This window comes from Dendropsophus ebraccatus, chromosome 10, assembly GCF_027789765.1.
Source record: "Dendropsophus ebraccatus isolate aDenEbr1 chromosome 10, aDenEbr1.pat, whole genome shotgun sequence".
Taxonomy (NCBI): domain Eukaryota; kingdom Metazoa; phylum Chordata; class Amphibia; order Anura; family Hylidae; genus Dendropsophus; species Dendropsophus ebraccatus.
In genome coordinates this window covers 19,686,947-19,699,731 of record NC_091463.1, presented here as the reverse complement: position 1 = coordinate 19,699,731, position 12,785 = coordinate 19,686,947, and the positions used below count along the sequence as shown (strand labels likewise).

The 12,785-nt window shown below is 44.7% G+C and overlaps 1 protein-coding gene across 2 annotated transcripts in view; it reads left to right on the top strand.

Annotated features, from left to right (window-relative positions):
• The first annotated feature begins 5,051 nt into the window (after positions 1–5,051).
• The window catches only part of PLXNB3 (plexin B3), a 47,810-nt gene continuing 40,076 nt past the window's right edge, over positions 5,052–12,785 (top strand). Inside the window, exon 1 of one of the 2 annotated variants that reach the window (XM_069943638.1) lies at positions 5,052–5,150. Coding sequence is in view for 1 of the 2 variants with exons in the window: in XM_069943637.1 (XP_069799738.1) it covers positions 11,996–12,004 (9 nt within the window). In the remaining variant the exon portion in view is untranslated. Of the gene's footprint in view, positions 5,151–11,956; positions 12,005–12,785 lie in introns of those variants that run through there. The other variant, XM_069943637.1, reaches the window with a different exon arrangement.

The window sequence follows — 12,785 nt, the reverse complement described above, 5'->3', positions numbered from 1 at the left end:
GGGAGTCCAACTCATGGCCGTAAAATATACACTAATATGTTACCTCATTGTGGCTTCCACATCACAGCCCTTTACATTGACTTTTATACGCAGTTTGAGGAAACTTATTGAGAAGTATGGTTCCCACTATACGGAAACCTCAGATCTTTATTAGGCTATTACAAAGCTTCCCATATAAAACAATGATGTACAGTATATTATACTGACTGGGGCATTGTAACTTATATGTCAGTGTACTTAGCTTCAGGGGAACATGTTAAAATATGATGTTTGGGGTCCTAAACGCATATCTTTGACCCCCGCCACACGATTTTTCATCTAGCAGCCACTGTAGGAAAAAACATATTACACATACGCCATTCATATACATGGATGGGCATTGGCCGCTAGATGGATGACCATGAGTAGCTGATCATTAGGATTTACAGGAACGGCTATCTTAATAAAGGAGATGTCATCATGGGACATCCCAAAATATGGGCTTATGATTTACTCTGTCATTTTTCTTCATATTGCCATAATACTAATCGTAGATACATCATCCTAGCAAGATCCTTCAAGACATAACACACCAACCTCTTAGAATAAACTTACATGTATTTCAACATGCTTTGCGGCTTCATCACGGGAACTGGTGAAATCGTCTGTCTACAGGAGCACCGAGCTGTGTCTGAACCTGCAGCATGGATGCCTGCCAGGCCTCAGGGGACGTCACCCTATCCCCTCCCTCAGCAACCTAATGTATAGTGCTGAAATATACATGATTTATGTATTTCGGTTTTTTGCTTTAGTAAATGATACCTATGAGTGATCTTTCAGGGGAAAAAATAATATATATATATATATATATATATTGCAATAGAAGATGGTTCAACTCTACACACATTTGGATTTTAGTGCCTTTATTACAGCCGCAACTCTTGACCCACTGGTGGATCCGATGGCCCAAAGTAAAAGCACCTCAGATCTTTAGACCCACAGCCAGACGGGGCCTGGTAGCCACAATTCAGCTAAATTGTGGCCAACTGAATGAGGCCTCAGGCCCTATTACACAAACATAAACCTTCTAATAGGGTCCTAAGGCTCCATATAGTGGAAAACATGACTCTGTACCAAGGACACAAAGGCGCCAAAGTGTCTGCCACACAGCATCCAATAAAGCCATGCAGGGAATAGGAAGAACGATATACCTATGTGCATGGGGTCTTATGCTGAACATAACTATGGGAATTATTTGTATGGATTTTTATCTGTTACTGCTGATGGTCATTGATATGGTAAGTTTTAGAGGGTGGCAAACTGGCCAGCTGTCCAATGTTCCATCTATAAGGGGGTTCCCTAGGAACAACCTAAATTTACTATTTCTACTTTCTACCTAAACCATCAATGCCTTAGACTTCCTTACAATGGACTCTTTCAGTACGGTATACTACAAGGGGGGGAAGTATTTTCTATAATATCATGCCTGACCACTTATAGTAGTATCTGGTCATTGGAAATGGTGCGGCTGACACATTGCAGTGGCTTCGTCTTCATCTTCTTGCTTTGATGCCAGAAAGTGTAAGCTGTTGCTACATGTAATGTCTATGGGTCCCTGCCATGTCATGTCATCTTATAAGGCAGTGATGAGTTGGCAGCTTCTTCAGACAGGAAAAGTATGGTGACATATGTTTCCTCTGCTGTAGGCGGCAAGGGCCAGAAATAGCCACATAGTCCTACGGGGTATCAGGCATATATGTGTCTTCATTGCATCTATCGGGGTGTGATAGTCACATGACAATATCACAGGGCAAAAACATCTGCGCCAAATGTGACCATTATTATTTATGTGTATGGACGGTTTAGGAAGCCTGGTAGTACGTAATAATACTGCGGGGGCATGAAAAGTAGGGAATGGAAAAAATCCTCCCTCCCACAATTCTAATCTGCCTGAATTTTTTAAATCACTTTTAAAAAGTCGCTATAAGACTGCGTTTACACTATGTATATTTCAGTCAGTATATGTATATTTCAGTCAGTATTGCAACCAAAACCAGGAGTGGATTAAAAACACAGAAAGGATCTGTTCACACAATGTTGAAATTGAGTGGATGGCCGCCATATAATGGCAAATATTTGCTGTTATTTTAGAACAACGGCTGTTATATTGAAATAATGGCCGTTATTTACCATTATATGGCGGCCATCCACTCAATTTCAACATTGTGTGAACAGAGCCTTTCTGTGTTTTTAATCCACTCCTGGTTTTGGTTGCAATACTGACTGAAATATACTGACTGAAATATACGTAGTGTGAACACAGCCTAAGGGTGCATTCACACGTACAGGATCTGCGGCAGATTTATACTATGGCATTTTCGTGGTACTCGCAGGAGGATTCACATTTTAGATCCCCCAAAAAACTATGGGTTGAAATTCACCATATGTATTCACTACAATATTACATTCGCTCCCTAAAATCAATGGATCTGGCACGTGTGTGCCATTGTATACATCAACATTCTGTTCTGTGGACAGGCCCTGGACAGAATCAGTCTCCTTCCCCCTCTGGCAGCTGACAATACAGTCCCCTTTTCTCTGGCAGTAGGAGCCTTCTCAGCTATCCTGTCATGTTGCTATAGACTTATCTCCTTTCCTGCAGTAAGCAGAGAGTCACTATGCAGAGACCTGGCTGTGGGACAAGTGACTGAGCATGTGTGTCCTCCAGCACTCAGCTCAGTAGGTGGATGTGCACATTGCTTTACACTTGGATCATACGATGTCATTAAATAGGGTCATTCACATCACAACTCTTCGGCCCATGTCGGTAAATTGGCTGCCAATGTGTCCACTGACTGAAAGGCATAGGGCTTATTGGTTCCAATTTCCTGAACGTAGTCAGCTATGTATACCTGTTTGGGTTACAACTCAAAACCACAGCAAACCACACCCAATCCCAAACTAAAATGCTTGCAGAATAGCCTGGATGTAGTCACTAGTAGACTATGTCCAGACCATAAGTCAATGAGGCCCTGACATCATACCTGAAGGCACTAACACAGCGCCAGGCCATGGATAGATACACAACATTACTGACAGCAGGAAGTAATATGGCTGCCGACAGCCATATCATGGACAGGTGCAATCATCTCTTTCAGAAACCAGACAACAATACGGTTTATTTACTTCTCACAAGGAAGAAACTGAGCAGATGTGGAAGACAATGAAGACGAGGAAGTTCAAGAACTGCTGTGTAAAGGGGAATGGGGAGAGGAAGAGATTAAGACACAGACTGAGGTTTTTGATTTTTGGTTATTTTTACAGGTCAATCACGCCATAGTACCACCATCTAAGAGAGTGCCTCCCATAGTGCCAACCAGATATGCATTATTGTGACTGGGCACCCAAATCCTCAGGATTAGTCAGGTTCGCAGACATCACATCCCTACTGATCAGACTTTGAGTGGATATTCTGGTGGGAAAACTACAATTATATCAAACAACATAGTAAGCAGCTGCCTCCTGCCCCCTGGGTGAATGGGGAAAAAAACTATAGACAACCTCCTGGCAGTATATACAGTAGTTACCATATTGTGACAAAAAGGAAAACCACAAGGGATCGTATGTCATATCTTTGTGAAAATGTGGTAACTATTGTATATAGCGTGCTACCAATGGTGTACGCCCGAGAAACCACAAGGACAGGGCCATGGTGTGCGAACTGTTAGTGAAGCAATGCAGGACACTATATACTGTACACTAATCAGCCATAATACAGGTGAGGAATATATATCCTGTCACACCTGCCAAGGATTGGGATACATTAAGCAACAATTGATCGGTCAGTTCTGGAGTGTGAAGAATTGGAAGTAAAAATATGGACATGGCTATGGTGGGGATCATACATAGTACTTAGTCAGTATTGTTCCCGGTGATCAGTAACAAGGTCATGGGCGCCCAAGGCTCATCAATATTTGTTGGGGATGAAGGCTAGCCTGTTAGACTCTATGCCACAGAGGGGGTTATGGGAAGACGTAGCCAGTTGGTTCTGACTGGCTATGATAAGAGTCAGATCAAGACATTACAGGGACTGTATATGGGGCTGTATATCCACATGCCAGTCAGACCAGAGGGACCATACTGACCCCTGCCCACTGCTGAAAATACCTAGAGTTGACATGTGAGCATCATAACTGGGGCATATAGCAATCAAAATGGCGTCTGATCTGATGGATCATGTTCTCTACCATGTGGACGGCCAGGTGCGTGTACATGGAGAAGAGATGGCAGCAGAATGCACCATGGGAAGAAGACAAGCTGGTGGGGGCAGTGTGATGGGCAATGTTCTGCTGGAGACCTTGTGTCCTGGCTGCATGTCGATGTTACACGTATCACCTACCTAACCATTGTACACACCAAGTACCCCCCATCTTGGCAGCGGATAATGCCCAGGGGGTCACACTGCAGACATTGTTGACATTAATGGAATGAAGGAAACCTATACAATATCAGGTTATGGCTAAAGGGCAGCTTTAGGGCAGAGGTCATCCATCTGTGCCACTCCAACAGCTGTGGACTACTACTACCAGCATGTACTAACAGCTTCATTCATAGCTACTATGATACCTGAGCTTATACATATATATATATATATATATATATATATATATATATATATATATATATATATATATATATACACCCACCCACACCACACCACACCACACACCTCTCTCTCTGGGTCAAATGTCCATTTTCTTTTAATCCCAGATGATAAGCGCCTTCCAGACAACATTGTTACCACTAATCTCTAAAGGATCATATAATCTGTAATCCAGTGTGTGTTTTCTCTAACAAGACCTAAAATCTGTCTGAAGAATAAATCTCTGTCCCTGTTAGAAGAACCTACAAAAAATAAGCAAATATCTTCTTTATTTTGGAGGAAAGTGGAGTTCCAGGGGCAGTGATCCTGAGCTGCAATGCTCGCTGTGGCCGGCAGATGGCGCTCGGTAGGCAGATCCAGGAGAATGGAAATGTGCCTGGCTTTTGGTGGGAGGACCTGAGTCCCTGCTGAGCCGCTGCCTCTTGTCTCCCACAGACTTGCAGGGAACTTGTTTCTCAGGAGTGCTCGGGTGGAGGCTGCTACATGTGCTGGGGGACCCCGGGAGCAGGTAAGGAGTCACCCCCACCCTGTGTCTGTAGCCCCCCAACTCCAGGTGCTGCTCAGACCCCTCACCTCTGCACCCTGCTGGGCTTCCTATGGCCTCTGTATACAGGTGGAGACACTGCCAAAGCTGGGTGCTATCTATCTATCTATCTATCTATCTATCTATCTATCTATCTATCTATCTATCTATCTATCCTTAATATTCATTGCCCCCCCCCCCCTCCCCCATCCTGTCCCTTTAATTGTTGCTTATCCTCAGCCATTATACAGCGCAGTGACTCCGGGACCCCCTCCCCTCCCCACCACCTCTCATTGATCTCCGGAGTTTTGGTTCGTGTTTTCGCCCCCCTTTTACGGACTGGATATAAACACGGCCGTCCGGCGGTCACTATCGGAGCCAGGCTGCAAAGTGGACGGCTGGCGCTGTTTTTTGCACAAGGCGCCATCTACTACTTTGCGGGACTGGACATGAATCTCTTTTGTGCATCTGGATATTATAGTTCTATGTATATGTGATGGGCAGGGGTTCACTTACTTATGTCAGGCTTCTGGCGTGGGTCATTTGCATCGTATCCGTACTAGAGGAAAGTTGGCGTTCACAGCCGGGGGGGTTGTAAAGGAATGGCGCAGTTTTCTGGACGCTCTGCTTGGTAAAGAGTCTCTCCGACCCTTTGAAGGAGAAGAGCATGTGGCTTTTATATTTGGTGGTCGCATTGTTGTGCCCCCTTGATTGTGTGGCACCTGGCAATAAGCTGGGGGTAAACTGCTGAATACGTTAGAATTCGTAATATTTTTGACATGATTTAAAAAAAAAAGTAGATATTGTTGACTCTCCAAAGTATGTGGCGGTACCACATCACTGGTGGTATGGGTGGTGGGCACCAAGCTTTCCTAGACTCCTGAATGCTTGTACTATTAGATGTCTTTCGAGAACCTGAGACAACTGGGTGACAACCTCTGTGGGTGCCGTAATAACAGACACCTTAGTTGTCACCCTCTGACAGGTTAGAGGTGGCACTGGGGTGGGGTACATACTGAAGATACCTGTGGCACTAGTGGGCACTGGTGCGGCATACAGATTTGGTGAGACAGTGGCCCCAGGCAAGGGTTCTGCTACACATACGCCGGGTGCCGCTGTTGGCTGGCACTGAGCTTGCACCAGGCATTATGGTTCACGAGGGGCACAGCGGGCACCATTGTGCAGTGCCATGGTCTGTTCCCATTTGTGCAGTATTTTCTTGGCTGGTTGTTTAGAGTTTATGAACTGCTTTATTGGCTTCCTGCGGGGCGGGTATACGCCATAAAGCCGAAGTGACTAGTAAATAGGAGTCGTGTAAAAATCTATTCAGCTATAAGGGCTTCTGGTGACAGCCGCCATTATAACGCCCATTGGTCTTTTCACCAAATCTGTGCAGGTGGACTGATTTTCCCATCAGGAGTGTTAGAAAGCTGAGTAACTCCTGATTGTCATATTGGATGTCACTCAGAAGTCACCTGTGGCCTCATCATCCATGGACTGGGGGGTTACGGATATGGTGCGTATATAGTGCACAGTGTGTGTATATGGCGGTTATAATATGATGAGATAGGGAAGAAAAGATCCTCAACCCCCTTCTCAGCAGATATCAGTGGACACGACTGTCCTGACCGTCGACCGATCACAGATTTTTATTTCTTGTAGGTATTCAGGGGTAGGTCCAAAAAAAAAATAGCTTTCAAATCAACTGGTGCCCGAAAGTGCCAGAGATTTGTAATTTACTTCTATTAAAAAAAGAAAACAATTCCATTCCTCTAATACTTATCAGCTGCTATATGTCCTGCAGGAAGTGGTGTATTCTTTCCATTCTGAGAGGTTTTCTATGGGCATTTGCTGCTGCTCTGGACAGTTCCTGACGAGGACAGAGGTGGCAGCAGAGAGCACTGTGTCAGACTGGAAAGAATACATCACTTCCTGCAGGACATAAAGCAGCTGATAAGTACTGGAAGACTGGAGATTTTTTTTTTACTTGTACTTTCTGACACCAGTGGATTTGAAAGAATTTTTTTTGTGGCCTACCCCTTTAACATTCTTATCCATCTCCTTCCCAATGTCATTGTGTAGTGGTAGGGTGGGCGTCTATGGGCTTAAATTTCTCTACCAAGATCTAACTCTTTGGGTTCTTTTCCTCTTGTCTAGATAATGATGGAGACAAATTGTAGATACCTTATATCAGAGGTGTCCAACTTACAGCCCTCCAGCGGTTGCAAAACTACAATTCCCATCATGCCTGGTATAGAGCTTTAGCTTTGGCTGTCCAGGCATGATGGGGATTGTAGTTTTGCAGCAGCTGGAGGGCCGTGAGTTGGACACCCCTGCCATATAGTATTGTCTATAGTCTTCCTGATTTTGACCATGATGTTGGGGATTATTAATAATGAATATATCCGCCCTTCTCTCATCACCTTTAAGCTCCCCTTTAAGACACATCTCCCATCGTTAACTTGCCATAGCTTTGGGGTTATTCCTGTGAAAGGATGGGGTGATGTCACATGACAAAGACCGACCTCTCAGGAAGCTGAATTATTAAAGAGAGCCGGATGAATTATAATCCCGTCAGACACTATAAAGGGAAGCTTTGTTAGATCTTCTCCTGTGTAAAAATCTGGAAGTTTTTCCCATGACGGAGCAGATACTTATCCTGGAGATTGCCTCGGGCAGTGTTATAAATGCTCGCACTGACAGGATGACTGACATTGGCCTCAGCTGGTGAAGGTGCCATGGTGGTCCGCAGTGCTGGGGGTGCAGGGTATACTGGGAGGGGGCAGTCTGTAGCAACCAGCAATAACCCACCTGTATTCTTCCAATATTAGGATTTTCCTAGGATGACGTCTTCTAAAAATCCACTGTCAAACTACATTGTTAAACTCAAAGTCACCTTTTAAGCTAGTTTGACATAGTAACGTGATGTCACATGACCTCGGGGTAAAGGGTAATGAACCTCTCATGGTCATTTACCACTCCAACCCAATGAGCCCTTCTGCCAGGATTACTTATCAATGCCCAGTAAAGCTGGCAGACATGTATTGGGCAAGTCTGCTGATTTCCCTGGGTCCATCCTACTGTCTAACATGGATGTTGGAGGAAGGGAAGGTTTGGGCATGTGGAATTTCAACTGTCTGATCCATTTGTTCTTTAAGAGATAAGCCGCCACCATTAAAACCACATGACTAAAGGTGATTGTTTGGGCATTTGTAAAGGCTGTATTACGCAGCCCGCTCCCCCTCGTCCCCCGTTCTCTGCCTGTGCTATTACACACACAGACAGAGTGGGGCACTGCGGAAGGGGGCGCCTGAACAATCCTTAGATTGTTCGGGCTGCCCATTAAAGTCAGCGACGGTCTGCTGCCACCGCTTCTAATCGGCCAAGTAAGGCTGATAATCGTTTTGTGTAATGGGCCTTTAGTCAGTAATCTCTCCCGACCGCTGCCAGTCCTCCCTATACACAGGACTGTTCTGTATGGCCGAGCATTCCTGTGTTTTCCATGAGGAGAAGTAAGCTACAGTCAGAGTGATCTGGCTACGGCTTATCTCTCCCAGAATAAAGGTGATTTTCCATCACGTTTGACCCCTATCACCACCTATATCATCAGTCGGTTGTCATTCAGGAAAACCACATACGTCTTACAGTAAAACCATAAGGCCCTATTAAACAAAACGATTATTGGCCATACTCGGCCGATCACCGGATGTTCCGGGCCGATAATGGTTTGGTGTAAAAAGACCACAATCAGCCGACATGCACGTTCAGCATGTTGAAAGATGCCGCTCATGTCTGTGAGATAAAAGCGGTGGCAGCAGACCATCGCTGACTTCCGTGGGCAGCCTGAAAAGCCTAAGGATGGTCTGGGCAGCCCTTCCCGCAGCTTCCCGTTTACTATCTGTGCGTGTGATTATCGTGATGTGTAAAGGCCCTATCACACCAAGCGATTATCGGCTGTATTACGGACAACAATCGCTTGGTGTAATGGCTCCTGTTAGAAGGACACAATAGCTTATCCTTGTCTTTTGGGACTGACGTGCAGACAGGAACGAGAGACACTTTCTTGAGAAATATACTAAATCTATAGATCAGTTTCCATATTAGAATTGGGACAGGTCGTACATACCATGGAGGCATACCATGCAGCTGTTATGGGGCCCTTCTTCCATCCTCATTTCTACTAGTTAATAGGAACCTTAGCAGGACCCCCCTCCCTCCGCATTCTTACCAACCATAGGGGCGAGGAGAAGGCCCAAGGGTCAAGGAGAGAGTATGAAAGGGAAGCAAACACTAGGCCTTTCTGTCCTGGGTGACAAATTCTGGCACCATAAAGGGAACCTAAAGGGAACCCTTATTATGGGACAATCTCTCCTCTGTGTCCACCCATGATGAATGAAGTGGGAGCAGGACCTTCACAACAGGGACACCTGGGATATGTAGTCCTATCACACAGTATGGAGTTCGCGATCATGCTAACAACCCACATGGGCCTAGATCAGGCTAGTTTGGTGCTATGGGTTAATAGTGGGATAATCCCCCTATATTACATTATATAACATTATTATAGACTCCCTGTAAATCCAAAACTCAGCATGTTGGAAGTAGTAGTCTTTCTAACCTATGCTAGTATAGTCTTGCTGACCTATGCTAGTATGTTGGCAGGGAGCTGTGCTATTCGCAGTTCTCCTTTAGTTTTCACCTGTTTTTGTTGTTTTTTTACTATGCACAGTAGTGTTTTGTATAGTAGGTTGTGTCTCGCTGCGGTCGGTCCATAGGTCTTACAGACGTGTCAGAGCCGCAGGCAGGATACAGATGTAATAAGATATATTGTTACGGTTCCTTCCATGGCGGTGATAGAGACGTCTTCTGGTGGACATCTATCCGGGCCCCCCGCACTTCTTCTCTTCCTGCTTTGGGTATTGACACTGTTTGATGTTATCTTATCCATAGACTTAGGAAAACAGACAATCCTTGTCCTCACAACAGGAACTGATGCACCGTGACAGGGCAGGCGGCGGCGGCAGGGGTGGGGAGTCAAAATCAATGTGCAGGCCAAAGCTGCCATAGATATGGGATTGTGTATGAGGGGTCGTACCCTAATACTGACCAGAGAGGGAACAGGGCTCTGACAGGCCACTTACCTCACACTTCTCATTGTAATAACTTGCCCACCATGTTTTCTGTACATTAGTTAGCTTTTGCAGGGTTCCCTTTTTGGTATAGTTTTATGTATATAGATTTTGGGAACAATTCCACTACACACAGAGTATATATAACATATACAGTCCACAATGGCCACCAGTAATACAGTGGGCAAAATGGCGGCCACAAAGATGTCTGGCATCAGGGGATGTATAGGTCATAAGGATTTCCTTGTCCAAACCTATGCATTTTCTGGTGGATAAGTGGCTCCAGAAGTGTCTTTTTATTTTACGTAACATACATGCAGACCCCCCCATTCCCTGATATAGTGACCCCCGGCGTGGTGATTGTGATTCTTGGCTGGTGCCCCTGGCCGTCCCTCATGCTCACAGAACTGGGGGAGACATGTTGATCCCAATAAAATGCAGTAAATCATCCGGCAGATAGAGGGGACATAAAGTGTGTGTGTGTGTGTGTGTGTGTATATATATATATGTATATATATATATATATATATATATATATATATATATATATATATATTATAATATAATATAATATATATATCTTTGTCTCCCCTCCTGACCCACCCTTTCCCCGCATGAGCACAGCAGCCGCGTCCTCCATTATCTCCCCACAGCCGGGCTTAGTGACTTTGTGGGCCACATCCTGTGAGCACGCTGCTCGGTTTGTACATTGCTACTTCTTTGTCTATTATGTGGTTGGGACTTTTAGCACTGCTCATCCTGATCTTCCTGGTTCCTGAATAAAATGCGAGAACCACAGTAAAGACTGACACCTTTATAGGCTGAATAGTAGTTGTAGATATTTTTGGAGACTTTGCGGCATGTTATTGCCTTTAATTGACGTCAATGGGGTTTACATTGAGGGCCATTTTACTATAGGTTATTTAGGCGCATAATATGCGTGTATCTCGCTGTGGGAACGTGACCTTAGGCCTTGTACACATGTAGGGGGAATTTGTCCTTATAATGTGTCCTTTTCTATAATATCCTTATTATTAGGGATTGGTGACCAGTGAACCTGGAAATTACGGACGGTGTCTTCATCCAGGGGTGAAATCGCATCTGACAATAAACAGCGGGGAGCAGGGGGCAATTCCCCGGTCAGTCTCAGATCCTGCTTAGCTGCTACTTAGTCTTTTAAGGAAGGAAGTATACAGTCGCATGGACGTAGCATGCATCCACCACGTGAAGTCTACATCCGAAATGTCTCCATCATTCTGCGTAGTACTTTCTGTCCATTCACTTTTAAATAGTGCAGAGATGCAATACCAGGTGCCACCATACACAAGAGTGGCGCTATGTCTGCTATATAGTGCAGGAGCCATCCCTTCTGGATTGAAGAGAGTCTGGGCTCTGATCCGTGTACGATTCACCTGGATTGTGCAATAGCAGGAAGTACATGGATATGTGTTTATATTCGGAGTGCCTCCAGCATGTGACACCATCCTAACACACTAATCACAACTAGTGACTGCCATAATTCCAGAAGTTTCTACAGGTGGGTGTCACGGTCAGCCGTGGTCTGGCTTTGAAGGACTTTCGGCTAGATACCATCTTATTGCACAAACAATTCATGTTGAGTCACCTGATGTTTCATAGTTATTACTGCTGGTCTGATGAGCGGGCACGGCTCCCTATAGTGCACACCCCTTACATCCCCTGATGCTAGATGTAAGTTGGATTTTAAAGGGGTAGAACAATTTTTTCTTTTAAATCAACTGGTGCCAGAGATTTATAGTTTACCTCTATTAGAAAATCTCAAAGTCTTCCAGTACTTATCAGCTGCTGTATGTCCTGCAGGAAGTGGTATTCTTTCCAGTCTGGAGAGCAGGAGAGGTTTTCTATGGTGATTTGCTACTGCTCTGGACAGTCCCTGACATGGACAGAGGTGGCAGCAAAGAGCACTGTGTCAGACTGGAAAGAATACACCACTTCCTGCAGGATATACAGAAGCTAATAAGTACTGGAAAACGTGAGGTTTTTTTTTTTTTTTTTTTAATTAGAAGTAAATTTAAAATCCAATCCGTCTCTTCTGAAGGGAGATAAGAAATTTCCAGGGGTATCTGTCAGCAGCGTACTCTACTCTCTCCATCGAGAACATGTGCACACTCAGCCAGACTGAGCATGCATGTATATTAAGATACCTAGATAGTCAGCTGAACGAGTGTAAGATGATGGCGATGGGAGCCTTAGCTTAGTGCCCAGACCCTCACCGATATAGTCCTCTGCTATGTCAGTGTTATTTTTCTAACCTTTCACATGTTATCTGTTCATCCTGATCATCCTGGTTCATGAATAGAATTCCACAGCTACAGTGAAGACTGACACAAGGAAGAACAGTGAAGGGAAATGCACTGCTGTATAGGTAGGCTGGTGTAAACCTTATTATTCATAGTTGTGTCCATGACCCAACCCTATATAGCCAGGATTCCTCCTCATTGACTGTTTCCCT